At 45.1% G+C, this 21,575-nt stretch overlaps 1 protein-coding gene across 2 annotated transcripts in view; it reads right to left on the reverse strand.

Annotated features, from left to right (window-relative positions):
* ARHGAP39 (Rho GTPase activating protein 39) overlaps positions 1-21,575 on the reverse strand; it is a 187,340-nt gene that overhangs the window by 33,390 nt on the left and 132,375 nt on the right. For both annotated transcript variants that reach the window (XR_015951607.1, XM_035125366.3), the window contains exons 5-6: positions 15,199-15,760; positions 9,483-9,575 (exon numbers count right to left, since the gene is read on the reverse strand). Coding sequence is in view for 1 of the 2 variants with exons in the window: in XM_035125366.3 (XP_034981257.1) it covers positions 9,483-9,575; positions 15,199-15,760 (655 nt within the window). In the remaining variant the exon portion in view is untranslated. The remainder of the gene's footprint in view (positions 1-9,482; positions 9,576-15,198; positions 15,761-21,575) is intronic.

Consider the following 21,575-nt stretch of genomic DNA (forward strand, 5'->3'; position numbering starts at 1 on the left):
CACAGGCAAAACCAGGTCTGGGAACCCAAACAAAAACTCCTTTTCAGCCCTCTTTGATCAAGCCAGAGAGCAGAGAGTTTCTCCTTTCACGGTCTCCGGGGAGCAGGCTTTTATGTTCCTGCGGATGGTGCAACCGATTCCCCGAGAGGTGGTCTCTCTGGGCAGCAAACCGAACGAGGCGGCTGATGCAGTCCTCAGGACGGGCTGCGAACCTGCTAGCAATAAAACCACCCAACTTTTAATGGGCTGAGCTGGCAGCCACAGCAATGCTTCTCCCCCTCCGCCTCCAAGACAACGTGGTCGGCAAGATCTGCTGAATACTGTTGAGGGGGAGAGGTCCAAAAATAGCCAGGAACGATGGCGGGCCACGTTTCTGCCTAACGGTTATGACATCGGAGCGGAAGAGAGGGGGAAACTGGGGAATGAGAATCCTGCTGTCAGCACTACAGTGGTGCCTCACTAGACGAAATTAATTCGTTCCACGGGTCTTTTCTTATAGCGAAAAATTCGTCTAGCGAATCCCATAGGAATGCATTGAATTTTTTTTTTTTGCCCATAGGAACGCATTAATTGAATTTCAATGCATTCCTATGGGAAACCACGATTCGCTAGACGAATTTTTCGTAAAACGCATTCGTCTAGCGAGGCAAGCTCCGCTCGAAAAATCCTTTCGTTAAGCGGAGATTTCGTTAAGCAGGGCATTCATTAAGCGAGGCACCACTGTACTTTGGAACGCTTTCAGCGGACTCCAAGACCCCTCTAGGGCTACACGTAAGAAAAGTTCTGCTGGATCAGGCCAAAGATCCATCTAGTTCAGTGGTTCCCATAGTGGGTGGACAATGCTGACCGAGATGGGACCCCCAAGGACCATCAAGACCAACCCCCTGCAATGCAGGAATCTCAACTAAAGCATCCAATACAAGGCAGGATAGGTCCTCCCGCCCTATAAAGGGCTCTTGGGACAAGCCCCCTTGTCCCAACTGCAACTCTTCACAGACCATTCGCTTTGGCTCGGTTTGTGAAACAGCTGTCACTCCTCTTTGCGCCGACATCCAGCCTTGGTTCTGAACTCTAGGGATTCAGAGGCAAAAAGCAACACCGAGAAAACACCTTCGAAAATGCTCCTTGCTAGGGCTGCAAAGAAAGGTCATTTTTAAAAAATAAAAAAAGAAGAATCCCCCGAGGAAGCCTTCGGTCCACGACTGCATGACATTCAGCACAGATATTTTTAAACACAGACTCGGCTCTAAATGAGGTTATGCACACCTGCAAGGAAGATCCAGGCCTCCCCGTTAACCAGCTCCGGTTAATTACAGCACAATCTCCTTCGGTTAATGCGCACGCTTTAAATAAATTAGGAAGGCTTGTTCAAACAGGTGCAGGGGGAGAGGGAGGGGAGGGGAGCGAGATTAGAGGCGTCTGGAATTCACCGGCTAAGGCTGCTGAATCCTGGGGTTCTCTACGCCAATCGCAGAGTTGGAAGGGACCCCGTGGGTCATCTAGCCCAACCCCCTGCAGTGCAGGAATCGCAGATAAAGCATCTCTGGCGAGTGGCCATCCAGCCTCTGGCTAAAAACCTCCAAGGAAGGAGAGTCCACCACCTTCCAAGCGAGTCCGTTGCACCGCTAAACAGCTCTTATCGTGGAGTGCAGCTGGGCCTCCGCATGACTGAAGTGGAAGAAGCCACACCACATCCTGGTAGCTCAGCACTATCTAGCTCAGCACTGCTGACTCTGACTGGCAGCAGCCCTCTCCGGGGTTTTAGGCAGGGGGGGGGGGGTTCTTTCCCATTCCTACCTGGAGAGGCCAGGGATTACAACTGGGGACCTTCCGCATGCAAAGCAGATGCTCTAACGCTGAGCTATGCTATCCAGGACTAGCAGAGGGGTGGATTCTGACATCACTGGATGCTTCTGAATTTCCCAGCTCTTTCCGTAAGCCAGAATGAACCTAGGGAAATTCTGTGAGCAGAATTAGCTCCATCACCAAGCGGTAAGGTAGATGTCCGCTCCTAAAAATCTCGCCCCTGCCATGGATCCATCAGCCGGCTTTAACGTTCCAGAGTCTCTGCTCCCATCCACAATCCGCTAACTACCTTACAGGGACGTTGTAAGGATTGCTGGGCTAAAACACACAAAGCGCTTTGGGCACCAAAGGTCATAGAATCATACAGTCACGCCTCATGTTACGTCCGCTTCCGGTTGCGTGTTTTCGTCTTGAGTCCTGCAGCAACCCGGAAGTACCGGAATGGGTTACTTCCGGGTTTCGCTGCTCGCTCATGCGCAGAAGCACCAAATTGTTTTTTTTTTTAAAAAAGAAAAACTTTATTTCAATTATACAACGATACAAAATAGACAAAGCAAAATCAAATAAACAATTAACAAATTAGCAAATCAATAAATAAATTGGCAAAATAACAAATAACAAATTAACAAAATTAACAAAATAAAGAAATTAGCATAATATAAAGAAATTAACATAACATAACCTAACTTAACATAACCTAACTTAATCCGAACCTTAACTCAAACCATAATTTCGATATTTCAAATAAGACTTAAGTAGTAAAGGAACGAGGATAAAGCTAAAATACTTACTTATATTACATGAAATACACAAAAAAGAGAATAAAAATACAGCAAAAATACTTCCTACTATTCATGCATCGCTTTCCTTCTTTCTTTCCCTCTGTTCTTGCTTTAACTTACTTCTCACTCTTTATTTCATTAATTACATCATTGTATCTAATAAAATTTCCTGCTTCTTTTTCAGTTTAGACAAATCACCAAATCAATATTAAATTTTTCTTTTTTAAAATACTCCTCTACATCTTTCCATTCAATCATATATTTTTGTTTGGGGATGTTTCTAATTACCGCGGTCATTTTGGCCAAATTCATAAACTCTACTAGTTTTTCCTGCCATTCATAGATTGATGGTACTTTCCCTCCTTTCCAATTTCTGGCTATAAGTAATCTAGCTGCTACAATTGCATACAACAATACATTCTTTTTCTCTTCTGGGATGTTATTCGGGGCCATATTCAATAGGAATAATTCAGGTTTTTTTTCAAACGTTAATTTCAGCATCTTTTTCAGTTTTTCATAAACATTATTCCAAAACTTCCGAATTTCGTCGCATTCCCACCAGCAGTGGTAATAGGTGCCAATTTCCTTATTACATTTCCAGCATATGTTAGAATTCTTTTTGCAAATTTTCGCAATTTTGGCTGGTGTTATGTGCCATCTGTAAAACAACTTTAATATATTTTCTTTTATACTTGAGCACGCCGTGAATCTCGTCCCTTCCTTCCACATTTTTTCCCATTCGCAAATATATATGGGCCTTCCTATATCTTGGGCCCATCTCACCATTGTAACCTTTACCACCTCATCCTTAAGTTCCCATTCGAGAAGATAATTATATAATTTAGACATTGCCTTATCCCCATTTCCCAATAATAATTCTTGCAACTTTGATTTATTCCCCAGAAAGCCAATTTTCTTATGTTTTTCGAAAATACTTTGAATTTGATTATAATGTAGCCAGCTTGTACACTCCTGTTTTATCTGTTGGTATGATTTTAACTTTATTTGTTCTCCATTTTTTTCCAGAATGTCTGAGTAAGTCGGCCAGGTTTTTCGTCTGCTGTCTTTGATCATCATGGTCATTTCTGTTGGAGATGCCCACCAGGGCGTTTTCGGCTCCAGAATATTTTTGTGTTGGGCCCATATTTTTAATAAAGATTTCTTGAAAACATGATTTGTTATTTCTTTATATCCCCCTTTTCTTTCTTCTAATAGATAATTATGCCAGCCCCACATATTATTGAAACCCTCTAGATCTAAAATTTCTTTGTTTCTCAATTCAACCCAATCTTTTATCCAGCACAAGCCCGCAGCATCATAATACAGTTTTAGGTCCGGTACTCCCCATCCACCTCTATCTTTTGTATCCGTTAATAATCTGTACTGTATCCTTGGTGTTTTTTTTTCCCATATGAATTTACTTAGGCTTTTCCTCCATTTCTCAAAACATTCCTTCCTATCAATAATTGGTAGCATCTGAAATAGGAACAATAATTTAGGCAATATTGTCATTTTGATTGCCGCTATTCTCGCGGACAGGGTCAAATGTAAATTGCTCCACCTTTCTAAATCTTTTTCTATTTCTTTCCATTTCTTTTCATAATTATTTTCAAACAAATTTACATTTTTAGCTGTTATTTCAATTCCTAAATATTTGACCTTTCTCGCTATTTCCCATCCTGTTTTCTCCTCTAATTCCTTCTTATCTTTTTCCCTTAAATTTTTTGTAATGATTTTGGTTTTCCCCTTGTTTATTTTAAAGCCCGATATTTTTCCATAATTATTCAAGATTTCTTTCAAATAATGTATATTTTCTAGGGGATCCTCCAATATTATGACCACATCGTCTGCAAAGGCTCGTGCTTTATAGGTATTTTCTCCTACTTTTATTCCTTTGATCTTTTTATCTTCTTTTATCTCTTTTAGCAGACTTTCAATTGTCAAAATGAATAAGAGTGGCGAAAGCGGACACCCTTGCCGAGTGCCCCTCGATATCTCTATCTCTCCGGAGATGTCCCCATTTACAATCAATATTCCTTTTTGCTTTTGATATATTGTGTTTATGCCTTTAAAAAAATTTCCTTCTATGCCCAATTCTCTCACCATCCTTTTCATAAAGTCCCAATTCACGTTATCGAAAGCCTTCTCGGCATCTAGGAATATCAGGGCAGTTTCCCGACCAGGGTTCCAATCTAAATACTCTATCAAATTTATCAAAATCCTGACATTGTTGTTCATTTTTCTTCTAGGGAGAAAACCCTGTTGTTCACTTCCTATCAACCTATTCAATACAACTTTTAATCTACTAGCCATAATTCCTGCGAATATTTTGTAGTCAATATTTAGCAAAGAAATAGGTCTAAAATTTTCAACTTGGTCTAATTTCTTATCTCCTTTTGGTATGAGGGTTATAAAGGCTTCTTGCCACGATTTGGGTATAATTTCTTTTTCCATTATTTTATTTACTAATTCAACATACACTTCTCCTAACTCTTCCTTAAACAATTTATAATGTTGGCTAGTGAGGCCATCCGTACCCGGAGATTTCCCCAATTTTAAATTGCCTATGGTTTCATATACTTCCTGCAATGAAATTGGTTTATCTAATAATTCTTTTTCTTTATTATCTAATTTGTCTAATTTGTGGCCTGCAATATATTTATCTATGTCCTCCCTATCAATTTGGTCTCCCTTATATAATTTTTCGTAATATTTAATAAAACACTTATTTATATCCTCTTTTTTTGCCCAATTTTTCCCATCCATCCTAATATTTGTGATTATTCTTTCGTCTTGTTTCTTTTTCAGCTGCCACGCCAACATTTTGCTTACTCTTCCTCCCATCTCAAAGGTTTTTTGTTTGGCCCATTTAATTTTCTTTTCAATTTCTTGTCCCAATAACATCGATAACTCCGTTTGTAAAATTTTAAGCTCAGATACTATTTTTGAATCTTTGGGGTTTTTTACCAATTCTTTTTCCTTTTCTTCAATTTTCTTTTTTATCATATTTTGGTTGTTTTCCCGTTGCCTCTTTATTTTATTTTTCTGTTGTATATATAAACCTCGTATAAAGGCTTTGCTAGCGTCCCACATTACTTCCACCCCTACTTCTCCTGTCTTGTTTATTTGGAAAAATTCTTTTATCGAGTTCTTAACCTTACTTACAAATTCTTCATCATTAAGGATCCCCTCATCTAGCCTCCATCTGGTCTTTCTCTTATAGCCCTCCTTTAAACTTAACATTACTGGATTGTGGTCTGTTAATGATTTTACCATAATTTCACATTTCTCTAATTTGGTTATTAATTTATTTGTAAGCCATATATAATCAATTCTTGCTGCCGATTTCTGTACTTCTGAGTAAAATGTATATTTTTTCTCCTCCGGGTTCCTTAATCTCCAGCAATCTTGTAATCCATAACTTTCTATTACTCTAAAGAACAACTCAGGCAACTTCCCCTCGTACTTTTTCCCTTTGTTCGATCTATCTAGATCTGGTTTCACTACTCCGTTGAAATCTCCAGCTAATATAATTTCTTCATCTTCGACCCATTCACCTAATTGACTCCATAATTTCTTAAAGAATTCTGTTTTACCTCCGTTTGGGGCATATATATTTACCACTACCACATTTCCCTCAGATAGATATAACTTTACCGCCACTACTCTACCTTCGTCATCTTGAAAGATCTTTTCTGCTCTGATTTTAGGGTCAATATATATCACTACTCCCTTCTTTTTTTCTCATTTGAGGAGGTATATTCATTACCCAAGCGTTTATTAATCAATACTCTTTCATGTTTTTTCGATATATGGGTCTCTTGGAGACAAATTATTTTCCAACCACCCTTTTTCAAGACATGCTCCACCTTATTCCTTTTGAGCTTATTATTTAGACCATTGATGTTCCATGAGATTACATTAAGATTCATTTCTTTATTACTATATTTAATTTATTAAACTTTAACCTGGCCGTAGCCTTCGTCAGTTTTAAAATAAGAACTAAATTCCCCAACAACTTACACAATCAAATAGAATAATGAATAGAGAGAGATCTTCTAGGAACAGAAAATAAGGGAACCCCCAAAATTGAACACACAAGTCTCTACTATCCTCCTATCCGTCTCCCGCCGCTGCCAACTCTTCTTCTCCACTGTTTTCTTCCTTCTCTCCTAACAGTTCTTTCCAGTTCCTTTTGCTGAACCTTTCCGCCTCTTCTGATGATTTTATAGTTTTCTTCTTCCCTTTAAAAATAAAAGTAAGTCCCTCCGGATACTCCCACACGTACCATGCTTTCTTTTTCCTCAGAATGTCAGTCAACATCTTATACCTCTGCCTTTTCAGCCGAATTCTCTTAGGCAATTCTTTATAGATGTCCACTGTTCGTCCTTCTATTACAAGTTCTTTTCGTTTTTTCATCTGAAGTATTTTGTCTTTAAGTAGGGCAGAGTTCAAATGTACCATACAGTCTCCTATCGCTTTATCATTCTTCTTTTTATCAATTCTTACTCTATAAATCCTGTCCACATCCAGCCACAGATCGTCCGCCTCCACTTGCAGCCAGGCAGCTAGCTCTTTCACAATCTTCTCATCCACCCGCTCACTAGATCTCTCTGGCACGCCTCTCAAGCGAAGGGTAAGAGCATTTGTTTTCATTTCAAGCATCGCGATCTGGTCTGCTAAATCCTCATGTAGTTTCTTCATCTCATCTCTTTCTTTTTCATCCTTCTTTTGTTCTTTTTGCATCTCTTTATTTTCTGCCACTATTGTTTGCAATGACTCCTCCTGTTTATTCAATTTTACATTCATTTCTTTTACAGCTCTGTCCAATTCTTTATTTTTGCCACTGAGTTCTTTAATTTGGTCAGACATCTCTGTTATTACTCTGGAATTTTGTTCTATCTTTGATCCCATTAGGTCTAATTTCTCATTTAAAGATTTATTGCCTGAGTCCAGTTTCTCATTTAAAGATTTACTCATTTCGGTTATGAGATCTTTGATGTCTGTTAGTGAGTCATTCTCTGGCGTGATTGACAATCTCTTTTGGTTATTTGTTGAATTTGCCGCCATTGTTGCTTGTGCTCTTCTTGATGAAGTCCTAGATCCTGTCATTACTTATTTCTCTTCTCTCTGAATGATTCACTTCTGAGGTTTCTCTTTCTTTCTGGGAGCCCCTCCGGAATTATTACAAACTCATCTGGTTCACTTAGGTATCAGTTCAGAATGGTCTTTCCCTCTGATTCCCTCTATTTATCCTTTATCAATTTTGGGCGCGATTTCTATTTTAGCCACTAGGTGTCAGCACATCGCTCCCCCAGTTAGTTATGCTCCTTTCTCTTATTCCCTTTTGTTTCTCTCACTTCCGTGAAGAAAGGGGAAGCTGGCAATCTCTGGTGACTCTGCAAAATCAATCCTCCATTTTCTTGGTCTTTGCCCTCTTTTCCAACTTAAAAGGTAAGTAAAACAATCCTTGTTTCCTCTGCACGGGTGCCTAATAAAGCGTTCATAAAGAGTTGTTATTGTAAATTATCTCTTCAGCCTCCACTTAAACGTGCTGGCTGGGTAAAGGAAGTTATTTTAGACTTTTAGTAGACAGTCCCGATCAGAATAAAACTTCTCTCCCCCTTGGTGAAAGGTTAACTTTATATTCTACAAGTCTCTTTAATCAAAGGATTGAAGTGACAATAAAAGCAGGCTTACTCCGCAAGTTTTCCCGCGGTGCATGAAATAGTCCCACGGCCTTCTTTACCCGGCTTGCGTCTGTTTCTCTCCCTCTTAAGCTCTCCGTTTCGCCAAGCCGTTTTCCCCTCGAAGCCCCCTTCAGCCGAGGGGTCTGAGTGCTCGCTGGGCAGGTTTTGGGGCGCTTCTGCCGCTCCGCGAATTGTTTTTGCGCCGGCTCCTCTCCTCCGCTTACACCCCCAAAAAAGGGGGGGTGCAAGCCCGGAGTTCTGCCCTCGGGCGCCGCTTTTTCTTCTCCTCAGCCAAACCCCGCGTTTGGCTGTTTCAGGGGGCTAAAATTAGCGCCGTTCGCCCCCACCAGCTCGCGTGCAGCACACCGGAGTCTCCCGTCTCTCGGAGCTCCTAAAAACCGACCCGCTCACCAGCGCACTCTGGCCGGAACTCCAGAAGCACCAAATTGTGCCGTGCGCCTGCGCCTTCAAATTGCGGGCTCTTCACATTACTGACGGGCCTCCGGAACGGATCCCGTCTGTAAAACTGTAGAGTTGGAAGGAAACTGTAGAATTGGAAGGAAAGTCTAATGCCCTGCAATGCAGGAATCACAGACTACGACTATGATAATTGTTATTGTTATTATTATTATTATCATCATCATCATCGGGGATAATAATATTTCACGCAGCTGCAACTATTCAAGTCCACAGAACCCGCCGCGCTTGTGCACAACAGCCACCTGGGTTTTGTGGTCAGATACGGCTCGGTATCCGAGTGCAACGCCGCCATGTGACAACATGCAAACAAGCCCTGCCTGGGTGACCCACGGAGATGAGCTACAGAGCCAGCGGGAGACCCCTTTTCGGGGTCCCCTCCGCGCCGGCGTGATGCAGGACCACTGCACCCGCCCCAAGCACCGAGCCTCGAGCGGCGGTCGCCCGACTCAGGAGGTCGAACCCAAGTCGGCACCTGCTGGAAAAGAAGCGTGACTGGCGGCTGTCGACCCCAAGCTTGGCCCGCAGAGCTGCTAAGAGAGAAAGAGAGAGGGGCACCCAGAAACGCCAGCGGTTAAAAAGGGTGTCAGAGGGGAGAAGCGTGAAGGCGATGTTATAAGGAGGAAGCCGAGTGGAGGCGAGGAAGCTGCGGGAGAGAGAACGCGGCAGAGTTGGCGTCTACGTCTAAAGGAGAGAGGGAGGTGCTCTCAGAGCACACGCACCCTACCATGGCGTTCCTCCATATAGGGCTTGGGTTTCTTTCTCAATTTGGACGACTTCTTATTGTTCCTTTCCAGGAGTTCTTTAATGTGCTGAGTCACTGGGGAACAAACAGAACGATGAGGACCATGGAATGGGACACAAAGACAGCGAGAGAGAGAGAGGGGAAGAGAAGGATTGGGGTTTTCTTTTGGGAAGGGGTACAGATTTCAAACACAGGAAGAACAAAATAAAGGAAATTAAAAAAGAAAAATGAACAAGAGAGCTCTGCTTTCAATGCCGGCTGGCTCAGGCAGGTCTTTTTCCCCTGCACCTTACCTGGGTGTCACTGGAGAGGAGCTGGGATGCACCAGTGGCACTGAAGAATTGCTGGGATGGAGGGGAACCCAAGGGCCATGTAGTCCAACCCGCTGCAATTGCAGCCAATCGTCTCCACAGACACAGTGGGTCTGCATTAAGGACCTGCCAAAGGTCTTAAGAGTTTCAGTTTGGCGGGGTAGAAACTAGTGATTTTGGTGGGGCGGGAGCCTCACACCCCTAAACTCCCATGTTTTAATCTTGCAAATACTATTATTATTATTATTATTATTATTATTATTATTATTATTATTATTATTTATATACCGCCCTATACCCACAGGTCTCAGGGCGGTTCACAGAACAAAATAAAAAATAAGACCACAAAATATATAATCAAAATAAAAAACAACAACCCAGTAACCCAGTTTGCTATCGCCCAAACCTATTTAGCGCCATTCGGTCCACTCGCTGCTGGTGCTTCCCCTTTCCTGGATTATTCCCACGGCTGAGCCCATCCAATCGAGGACCACAAAGTGAAACAAGGATGGCATAACAATTAACGCAGTTAATTGATATCTGACTCCGTAATGACTGCAAGCGAGAGCAACGGAGAACCAGGAAGATGAATAACGGTTTAGGGCCAGAATGCGTTGTAACCAAAACAAGGTGTGTCTTGCTCAGAGAAGCCGCGATCTGTAAGCTGAGGACAAATCCTGGCTGCAGGTTTGCTTGGAGCAAAACCAACCACCACCCTTCATTCAGGTGAAGTGCTGAGATCACGGTGTCAGGGCTGGGGGAAGGATCCAAGCACCTCAGGTGGAAGCGAGATACATGCAGGCATGTAAGAGGAGCCTTCTGGATCAGGCCAGCGGCCCACCCCACCCCACCCCAGGTGATCTGTCTCACCCCCTTCCTGACGAAATGTCACCTTTATTAATTTGCATTTTTTTTATCCCAGCAGGATTTCAACCTGTCTGTAGGTCGATCATCTCTGGCTACCTGCGACTGCCCTTTTAATATTATCTGCCAACTTGTTTTCTTTTTATTCTACCCTATCCTTTGAGTCGACGGTCAGAGCCGCTTATAAATTCAAGCTTCCCGGGGCATTTCTGTTAAAACTGAAAGGGGCAATAATATGGTTCCTTAAATAAACGAGCACAGCAAACACTTTGGGGTTGCCAGCACATCGAAAGGTATCTTTGGTGAGTTCTGTCATAAGAGAATTTTAGCCACTTTGCCATTTAATTCTATTTTTTACTACGTTGGCCAACTGGAGGAGAGTTTCTACCCTTCCGGAAATACCTTCCCTATCCTAGGACTCTCCAGATGTCTGGGACTACAACCTCCCGCCAGCCCCATGGAGTCGTAGCCCCAAACCTCTGGGGGCTGAAGGTTTGGGAAGGTTGCCTAGGGGAGTTAAACATGCACACACACCCCAACAGCCACTGGAATTTTAATAGAACACCCCAACCTCTTTATAACTGTCCTGGCGACATCTACGCTGAAGGTAAATAATACGCCGTGATGGTGGAGATAAAAGGGAATCCCCAAGGGCCATCCAGTCCAACCCCCATGCAATGCAGGAATCTCAACTAAGGATGGGCACCACTACCCTGTTTCTCATATTTTAAGACATACCCATAAAATAAGCCATAGCAGGATTTTTAAGCATTCAAGGAATATAAGCCATACCCCGAAAATAAGACATAGTGATAGGTGCAGCAGCAATGCCGGCTGCGGCAGGAGGAGGAGGAAAAAATAAGACATCCCTTGAAAATAAGCCATAGTGGTTTTTTTTGAGGAAAAAATAAATATAAGACGTGTCTTATAATATGAGAAACACGGTAGCCCTGAACCCCTATTCTCTCCAGGGCCAGATCCATCCTACTCAAGGGTGGAAGGGGACAGAATGAATGAATGAATCCTTGGGCTGGCACTGTGCAGGAGCTCTTCCAAGTGACACGACTCCAGCGGCAGAGAAAGCACGGCTGTTGCTAACATAAAATGGCACAGGGTGGAGCACAGATACAAATGAATCGAGGACTCGACTGGCGTACGTCAGGTGCAGATGGGCCCAGCTCTTCCCCAGCGGTTGGAACCAGGAAAGAGTGCTGCTGATCACTACTGGCACTCCTGAACTGTGAGGCTTACAGAGAGAAAAAACCCAGCATGGATCACAATAATGTGCAAGAAACGAGTTTGATGTGCTCACGATGTGGCTCAGACCGGCGTGGGTGTTTTTGTGTGTGCCTGTTGGTCACCGACAGATGAGTGTTCCCCTTTTGAAACTGTTCCACTCCCCTGGAGAAAGCGAGCGAAGAGCCCTTTCCCCATTATTCACTCTCTGCCCTCAGATTCATACTTGAGAGAGAGGAAAAGACAGAGAATGCCACAGGTCCCCCCCCCCCATTGCACGAGGAGGACATGACTGTGTGCTGGCGGCACCGGCCGCTCGACCAATCAGCACTCTTCCTGCTCTGGGTTAATTTGCAAACCAGAGAGGGGGCTGTTAAATGCATTGCAAATTCTCAATGGTGATTACCGGATTTGAAATCCGGGTTGTGTGTGGGCGGAAGGAAGGAAGGAAGGAAGGAAAGAAAGAAAGAAAGAAAGAAAGAAAGAAAGAAAGAAAGAAAGAAAGAAAGAAAGAAAGAAAGAAAGAAAGGAGTAGCACTCCTTAGGCCAATCTACTCAACGTGTCTAATAGTTACTGATATCCCATAATAAGCCCTGCCTGCTGCAATGGGTTTGCCACCTTCTTTGCAGATAAAATCAAGCACACTCAGCTGGAGCTGGTGAACCTCTTTCCAACAGCATCGCAGGTTACAGGAGGCTCACCCTTGGCTAGCTGGCATGGATTGGCATCCTAAGCAGAGGATGAACAGTTGCATTGTGGATCTATGCACCTCCCAACCGGTCAAGACCAGGCAGGAGAAACGGGATTTTGCTGGCGGGAATCGCTGTCACTTCAGCAATGTCAGAAATGCAAGCCCGACACCTCATTGGCCAGAGGGGCCAAACAGATGCCTCTGGGTGTCCCATAAGCAGGGCAAGGAGACAATGGCCTTCCCCTGTTGTTTGCTCTCCAGCAGCTGGCAGCCCAAGGTACACTGCCTCTGAAGCTGGAGGTTCTATTCGATTATCATGCCTAATTACTGTTCTTCCGTTTCCATGTCAAATTTTAAAAGCCAGCAAGGTAGGCTGAAACCCTACCCACCTGTGCTCTGTTTCGCCAGAGTGGTGCATGCCTCTTGCGTGCTGCTTTAGGGTTGCTACAACCAGCAGAAAAAAATATTAAGTGGTCATTATGACCCTCAGAGATTTATAAGTTATCCGGTGGCAGGGGAGGGGGCAAGGCTATTTGGGAGCCATCGTTCTAAACTACAAAGCCACAAATATTTCAGACGTTTCTTCAAGGGAGCTGTTCCAAACCCTTGATCATTTGGGCTGCCCTTTCCCAGCCAACCATTCAAAGAATCGTGCAATTGTAGAGTTGGGGGGGGACCCGAGGGCCATCTAGTCCAGCCCCCTGCAATGCAGGAATCTCATCTGAAGAATCCCAGACAGATGGCCATCAAGCCTCTGACGGCCACCAGTTGCTCTGATGTCAGCTGCTACCGCTTCTCCCTTGCCACACTGCTTTTAGCTCAAAGGCCTTTTTGCAAACATTCAGACTGATGGCTTCACAGACCAGCCCTTGCTAACCAAGATTCCTTCCAACTGGCCAGGCCAATCATTGCATTTCTAGACCTCCGCATGCAAAGCAGGGGTTCCAGGAATTGAGTTATGCTGCTTTCCCCACTGCCATTTCTTCCTGCGTTTTTACAAAGCCCACCTTCTGCAAGACATTGAGGACTAGGGACTTGCTGTCTTGAAATGGAGTCGAAGGCAGCAGAGTAAAGAAAGCAAGTTTCGAGCTGGACTTGCTTCCTGCACCTTGAACTGCAGAAAGGGGCCATGTGGAGGTCTTGCATCCTGTTCGGTCCAAAGGAGACTGTCTCCAAGGGATACATGGCAAAAGGCGAGGGAGCAATCCATTTCTACATCTCGTTAATGAAATCATTTTCCTCCTGCTGCTCGTCAGGCGGAGAACATTAGCTGAGGGAGGGCCGTCGGTGGGGAGCCGGGATGTGGTTTGCTGCTTAATGATTTAGAATAACAGCCGTGTGTTAACAGAGCCTAGTATAGCCAATTACCAGCTTTAACTGCAGAGCCCTATTGCAAAAGCGGGTGGAGAGATGAGCTCGCTGATGATTCAAGGACTGCCACATTGCAGCTGACATTTATAGGGAAATGACGCAGTTTAGCAGGATGAGGGTGAAATGCAACTTTGTAAAAGAGGCAGCAGCTGATGTTTCCGAGAGAAGGTGGCGGGGGGGGGGAGAGCCCTCCCCTCCTTGGTCTTCGCTTTTGACTCAGGGGCTCCCAAACGCCCACTCAGGGGAAGTGATGTCATTTCTTCAGATTCCAACCAAATTGTCAGGGGGACTCCCTCCAGGGAGCCTCCCCCCATCATCCTAACCAGTACTTCGCCCAACAAAAGCGGCAGCAGCGGGTCAGGGGCAGGAAATGAGGAGGGGGGCGGAGTGGAGGAGGCACAGCTCAGTGATGTATCAGAGCCCCTGCACCACTCCAGCCAACAAGTAGGAGAGGGAGCAGAGCCGCTTCCGGCGCCCAAATTGAGGCGCGTGCCCAAACACAAGGTTAGAGGGCGGCATTTTGGGGTGCCCAAGCTTTTATGCTGGCCCCGGAGCAGAAGGGTGCCATTGCCAGATTCTGCGAGTGACTAGGAGGTTATGTTTTCCACTGCACTGTAAATACTATGCACAATAAAACCGTTAAAGACAGAACGGACTTGGGCGTGTTTACTCGGGAGTAGCCACAACAATCCCCTGACACAGACCTTAAATCTACCAGGACAAAATCCATCCGGAAACCCCCCCAGCACAAGGGCACCATCAAAATTCAACAGAGCTCTGCTTGTTTTTCGTTGTGAAGTTTGCTAATGATGCTAATACTGTATGGCCGATTATGAGTGCTGTGTCGCTTTATGAACTTTCATAATACGACTTTTCTTGCAGCTGTGCCGCTCGGTCTATTTTTTGTCATTAACCGTGTTTTATAGAAAGCATCTGTTTTACAGAAACAAAGCAACTATTCCAGCCCTTACCCTTTTGGGTTATTTTACTTGGTCAATATCATCAGGGGGGAACTGAAAAGAAAGAAAAAAACCTCATGCTTTTTGTGTGTTCTCCATATGCATGCAATGTCTAGCTCAGAGCCACCAAACTCGTTTCGTGCCGGATCTCACACTGGATTTTGCTGAGCCTCAGAACTGGGCAACCCATGTTTCCTAACCCCTTGAGCTGCCCACTTTGGGTGGTGCTGACCAGGTGTGCCCTTCCCCTTCCTCGCTGCCTTACCTTTCGTGTCGTGCACCGGATCCATGTGCCTATAGATGTACCCTTCTAGGTAGGAGTGGAACTTGGGCGTGGGAGGGAAGAAAGCCAGGCAGATGGACATGAGCTCCCAGCCCCGCGCGAGGCTCTCGTAGCGGAAGTTCTCGGTGGTCTGCCGGCACAGCTGGATGTAGAGTTCGTCCCGGAGGCCCTGCATGCTCCAGCCCTTGGTGGCGATCTCCAGGGCCACGTTGAGCTGGTCCGCCTTGGCCCTCCGGTCGCCCATGTACATCTGGATGAGCTTGAAGATCTCGCACGCTTCCTTCTTGACGTTGCGGTCGGTGGTCATGATCATGGGCTTCTTGATGGACTCGCTGCTCCAGGCCAGCATGTTGGCGATGGAGACCTTGCGGCGGAAGAGGCCCTGCGTGTGCTTGTTGAAGTGCTTGGAGGCCCAGTTCTCGATGTCCGTCTCCGAGGAAGGCTTCCGCAGGTTGAAGGTGGGGAAGACACAGCTGGTGCTAGGCATCATGTTCCGGTTCTGCCGGCTGCTCTCAAACTGCGCACAGGCGCCCAGGTCCTCCGACTGGAAGGGGGACAGAGAGACAAGGCAAGAGTGACGAGGAGGGCAGGACCACCTGCCTCTATAGTCCAGGGTGGATAAAAATCAATGTTTTTTTTTAATTAAAAAAATCGGTTTTTTAAAATATAATTTAAATCAGATTTTTAACATTGGATTTTTAAAATAAAATGCTTTTGGAGGAAAATATCTTTCTAAAGTTAGTTTTCTGTTTAAGTTACATTATAGCCCAAAGGCTATTCATCAGGAAATAAGGACTTGTTTTAAGTTTTTCATGTGTGCTAAAACTCAGTCCAAGTTTTTTTAAAAAAATTGTTTAACCACATCAGTTAACAAACATGGATGCATATGCTATAGTGTTATTGTTATAGTTAAATGGTTTAAATTGTTATTAAGGAAATGATTGTTTTTCTCCTTCCAATAAAGTACAGCAGAAAAGTTGCCCAAATATAAACTTATTAAACTTCACAATACTTTCATAATTATCTGTCTATGTATTTCTAATAGTATGACCAAATCAGTGGTTTTTGGCATAACTACTCTGAAAAATTATTATACCAAAAATGAAACCTTCATCTGGTTGTAAATATTAAGATTATACCAGCAAGAATGAGTCTTTCTGTTTTTTAAAAAAAGATTTAAATCAAGTCTTACTGACTAGTGATTTAAATCATGATTTAAATTACATCAAATCCACCCTGCTTGATGCCATTCAACTGCAGAGCTGGAAGGGGGCATCCAAGGGTCATCTAGCCCAACCCTCTGTACTGCATGCAGGAGGATCCCTCCCCTCCCGTGAGATTGCCCCCAATATACACCCACTGGACCGCTTCGATCAGCAGAGCTGCCACTGCTGCAGGCGCCACATAATACTCATTCTGCATTTGTAATAATTCAATCTCTTAGTGTGGCAGCACCTACACTTTGGAACTCCCTGCCGATTGATAATAGTAAGAACTGTTCCCACAGTGGAACTTTCTCCCTCGGGAGTGGGTGGCCTCTCCTTCCTTGGAGGTTTTAAGCAAAAGTTGGATGGCCATCTGTCATGGATGCTTTAGCTGAGATTCCTGCATTGCTGGGGGTTGGACTAGATGACCCAAGGGTTCCCTTCTAACTCTACAATTCTATGATATCACCATATTCTTTCTGGTGCCTGCTAAACATGGTTTTGTTCATAAGGACCTCCCCAGATATTAAGAAAGCTGATGAAAGTTTTATTTCGTTTTTAGTCTGTTATTTTAACTTTTCGACAGCATTTTCCTTTTGGGTGACTTTATTGTTTTATCTTTTCCACAATCCGCTTTGAGGTTGTTGCTGTTGTTTACCACCAAGTGGCGTATTAATTTTATGAAATAAAGTAAATAAGTGACCAGCACCCATCGTTCAGCCCAGACACTGAGGTCCAGCTCTGAGAGCTTTCTGGTGGTTCCCTCACTGCGAAGTTACAGGAATCCAGGCAGAGGGCCTTCTCGGTGGTGGCGCCCGCCCTGTGGAACTCCCTCCCATCACATGTCAAGGAAATAAACAACTACAGTACCTGACTTTTAGAAGACATCAGAAGGCAGCCCTGTTTAGGGAAGTTTTTAATGTTTGATGTTTTATCGTGTTTTTGATATTCTGTTGGGAGCCGCCCAGAGTGGCTGGGGAAACCCAGCAAGATGGGCAAGATGGGCAGGGGTATAAATATTAAATTATTATTATTATTATTATTATTATTATTATTATTATTATTATCTGAAACCCTCCCAACTTCCCACCCCTCTTGGCCAGTTACAAACAGCATCTAAGGCCTCTTTTGCAGACATCTCTTTCCCACAAATTTGGCCGGCATTGGAATCATCTCCCCCTCTACTTATTAACCATATTTCGTGGTCCAGACCCATAGTTGGAGCTGGTTAATTGATAGCACTTGGGGGGAAAGAGTCAGAACTTGGGGGACGAATCTCTTAATTGCATCTAGAAGATCCTCGGCTGAGTAATAGGTTGGGGACAGATGCCTGGCTGAGATCCCCCCCTCCCCCAGGGGAAACTGAGGCTGAACCTTTCTGCCTGCCGCTAAGTGTGTACGACACCCCCGATGAAAGCCTAAATACCTTCTCTAGGACTTCCCTGCCATTCTGTTCCATTAACATTCATTTCTCAGCCAGGATGGAGAGAGTTAAACACTTCCTTCCCCTGCCCCCCTTGATTGCAATTCTGAAAATAAAAGATAACATCAGCAAACAAGATGCTCGGTTCTCCAATGATGCTTTCTGAACAATGGTAGCTGTCATGGAGATATTCCGTGCAACGGCTCACAGGTGCCAGAGCAAACCGTGGCGTTTTTGCAGCGGCTCGGTTCCTCTGTTAATTCCTTTAGGCCAGACTTTGCTTCTGCCAGCTTCTGCCAACTTGGTAAAACCTCCAGATGTTTTGGGCCACCGTGTGTGTCGTCATCCAAAACATCTGGAGGGCACCAGGTTGACAAAGGCTGGTGTAGTTTCAAGGGCCTAAATAAACTTTCCCCTTCCCTAGACCACAGCAAACTCAACTAAAGGTGAGCTTCTCTGCCGGAGACAAGAATCTCTCGCTGGGTCACTGACTGCGCCACTAACACACATGTGCACATTGTTATATTATCATTGCAACCAAATCCTTGCCAGGGGTATTTTTAATTACCCAGATTTGAAGAGTTTTGCGGCTTTTAAAGTCGCCATCTACGCTCCCAGTTAGGCCCCAAAGAATCTGGGGCGTAGCGAATCATTTCCAAACACCGGGAAGCTTCTGAGAGCTTGGAGCAAAGACACAGAGGCATACCCACCCCTAAAGTTGAGAACAGCCTTGGAATCCAAGCAAGGGAGTAAAGAGTCCAGGGATCAGCTTATAATAAATCACACACTTCTAAGTGTGCGCTGGGATCGGCCTGGAGTGCCATAAATAGCTGTGAAAAAGCCGATTGATGGGTAGTGAGCTGAGAAGCCCAAACTCCATGGAGAGCGAGGAGAAGGAAGAGGGAAGCAGAGAACAGAGGCCCTGCCCAGGAAAAAAAAAACCCTTAACTTTATCAAATTTATACTCCGCTCGATTGTAAAGAAACCTCAAAGCGATTTACAAAATAATAATAATAATGCAATGAAATCATTGCTAGGAAAAAAAGATTTAAGACATATGAAAAGTTAAAATAGCAAAATACCAAGAACCAATAAAAAAAGTAATGTCAGCTTTCTAAGTATCTGGGTAGACCTGTCCACGTGAGGCTGTTTTTAGCAGGCACTGAAAAAGAGTACAGTCGTACCTTGGAAGTCGAATGGAATCCATTCCAAAAGTCCGTTTGACTTCCAAAACATTCGGAAACCAAAGTGCGGCTTCTGATTGGCTGCAGGAAGCTCCTGCAGCCAATCGTAAGCCCTGCCGGATGTTCGGCTTCCAAAAGAACGTTCGAAAACCACTTCCAGGTTTTGATCGTTTGGGAGCCAATTTGTTCGGGAGCCAAGGCGTTTGAGATCCAAGGTACGACTGTACAGGGAAGGTTCCTGCCTGGTATCAATCGGCAGGGAGTTCCAAAGCACAGGTGCTTGGCACACTAAAAGATCAAATCCGTACAAACGTGGAACGGGTGTCATGCAGCCCCCGCAATAGCGCCAGTTCTGTCAATCGATCTTGCAGGTAAACTGGTCTCAAGCTGTTAAGGGCTTCAAATGCTAATAGTAACACCTTGGACTTGGCCCCGTCGGTAATTGGCAACCAGGGCAGATCTCTGTTCTATGCCCAAGGCCTCACTCCTGTCAGCCCTTGCGCTGCAGCTTCCAAGGGAAGCCCCACACAGAGCACACTGCAGCAATCTAGACATGAAGTAACAAATGCATGGGCCCTTTGGGTGGAAGGGCTTCAGAGAGCTTCCCAAGAGCCATGGGCCGGGAAGGAAGCAGAGGGGCGTTGAGGACGTGAAGGTCCCCCAGGCTAACTGGGGTCCCGAAAAGGGCAGGGGCTCTGGGCCACGCTCCCTCACTTAGGGCTTCTTCAAGGCAACTGGAGATGGCATGTGTTCCTTGGAAGCTGCCTGGATACATGGGCAAGGGAAAAAGCAAGGCCGTGGTGTCATCAGCCGCTCAGCTCTGGCTCACCGTATCTGCCATGGCTCTCACAGAATCTTAAGTGTTGGAAGGGATCCCCAAGGCTCATCTAGCCCAACCCCCTGCAATGCGGGAATCACAATTGTCTTCCTTCCATTCTCCCTGCCCCCCCCCCACTCTCTTGAACGTACCATCCATTCATCGACTTTGATCAGCGATCTGGCGTGCAGGTAGATGGGGATTATCTCATGCCCTTACGGCAGTGGGGGCAGTGGGTCTGGCTGTTAAGCGGCAGGGGGTTGGGCTAGATGACACTTGGGACCCCCTTCTAACTCTATGGTACTTTTATTCTGCTGGTGGCTGCTGAATGCTGATGGAGCTCCCTTCCTTTAGTAGCCCTAGAAACACGGGAAGCTGACTTACCCCAGATCAGAGAATTGGTCCGCCTATCCCAATGCTGCCTGCTCTGACCGGCAGCAGCTCTTCCGAGACCTGAGCCAAAGTGAATCTGTCGAATGCCTTCCTCCCAGGTCCCTTCAACTGGAGGTGGCAAGAACAGAACCTGGGACATTTCTGCATGCAAAACACCAAGCTGTGAACCCTGCCCCCTTATCCCTTGAAGTCTGAGCCAAGGAAGGAAGCTTCCCTGCTTGGGATGACATTTGACAGCCCATGTTAAACAGGCCTGGAGGGGGGGGGCAGGGGGGCTTCAAGCCCTCTATTTCTGCAGCTTGGCTTTCTTCTGCTGAATCTCCATCTCCCAGCAACACCAGACTGCTAAGCGGAGCATCGTTTCCCCTAAGGGTTTGGATGGTTTGGCGTAGAGAGGAAGAGGAGAATGCTCTCCCTTTAGAAAGAGCAGATTCAAATGAACAAACAGAGATTGAAATTTGAATCGGAAGCCCCTTCCAGGGTGCCTTTATGAATTAGAGAGAGAGAGAGAAAGGGAGGGAGAGAGATCAGACCAGGCCCCTTGATGCTACGCAGAGCATCAGCCTGCTCAAAGTATGACTCATCCAAGTTTATTTGAAATCCTCTCCCCACTATGTTATTCACACAAAGCCTTTCCTTTCCCAGAATCAAAATACTTTCGAGCTATTTTTTCGTGTGTGTGTGTGTGTGTGTGTGTGTAAATGTCAGCTGCTCAGCGCTTCCAAGATCAGAAGTGGAAAAACCCCAGGACGTAGTTCAAAACCTAAGGTTTGGGTACCCTGGCGAGCTTCGCTTAAGCACTGCACTTGGCTTGGTAAATCATCCTGCAGCCCTATCTCAGAGTCTTGCTTCTCATCTTTTAATTTTCATCTGTTGCCATAGCTGCTCTCTCTTATTATAGAATGAAATAAAAGAAAATCAAAGGGGGGTGGGAGGAAAGAGAGAGGAGGCGTCCATTCAAAAGCGGCGTTCTTCGTAGAGGAAAGAACATCGAGAGGCCCGTCCTTCCCCAATTTGAATTGTTATTACACTGTATGTCAGCTAAGAAAGCTTTATACGAGCGCAACGTCAGATAAAGACTGGCTGGGGTTTGGGCAGATGAACTTGACGCATCTCCAAGCTCACGGAATAATCTGCTATGGGGCTCAAGTCTATCCATCAATTGGTAGACTTTTGACTTGCTTAATAACATCCCTAAGAGATGTCCGTGAAGCCAGACTGAACACTGTGCGGCACCTCACCTGTTGCCAGACCCCCCAACTCCCACCATCCCCCAGGTAGGGGGATTGCCCATGGTCAGCAATGATGGGTGCAGCTGTTGAACAACATCTGGGGGG

The sequence above is a fragment of the Zootoca vivipara genome, chromosome 8 (assembly GCF_965207765.1).
Source record: "Zootoca vivipara chromosome 8, rZooViv2.hap1.1, whole genome shotgun sequence".
NCBI classification, from domain to species: domain Eukaryota; kingdom Metazoa; phylum Chordata; class Lepidosauria; order Squamata; family Lacertidae; genus Zootoca; species Zootoca vivipara.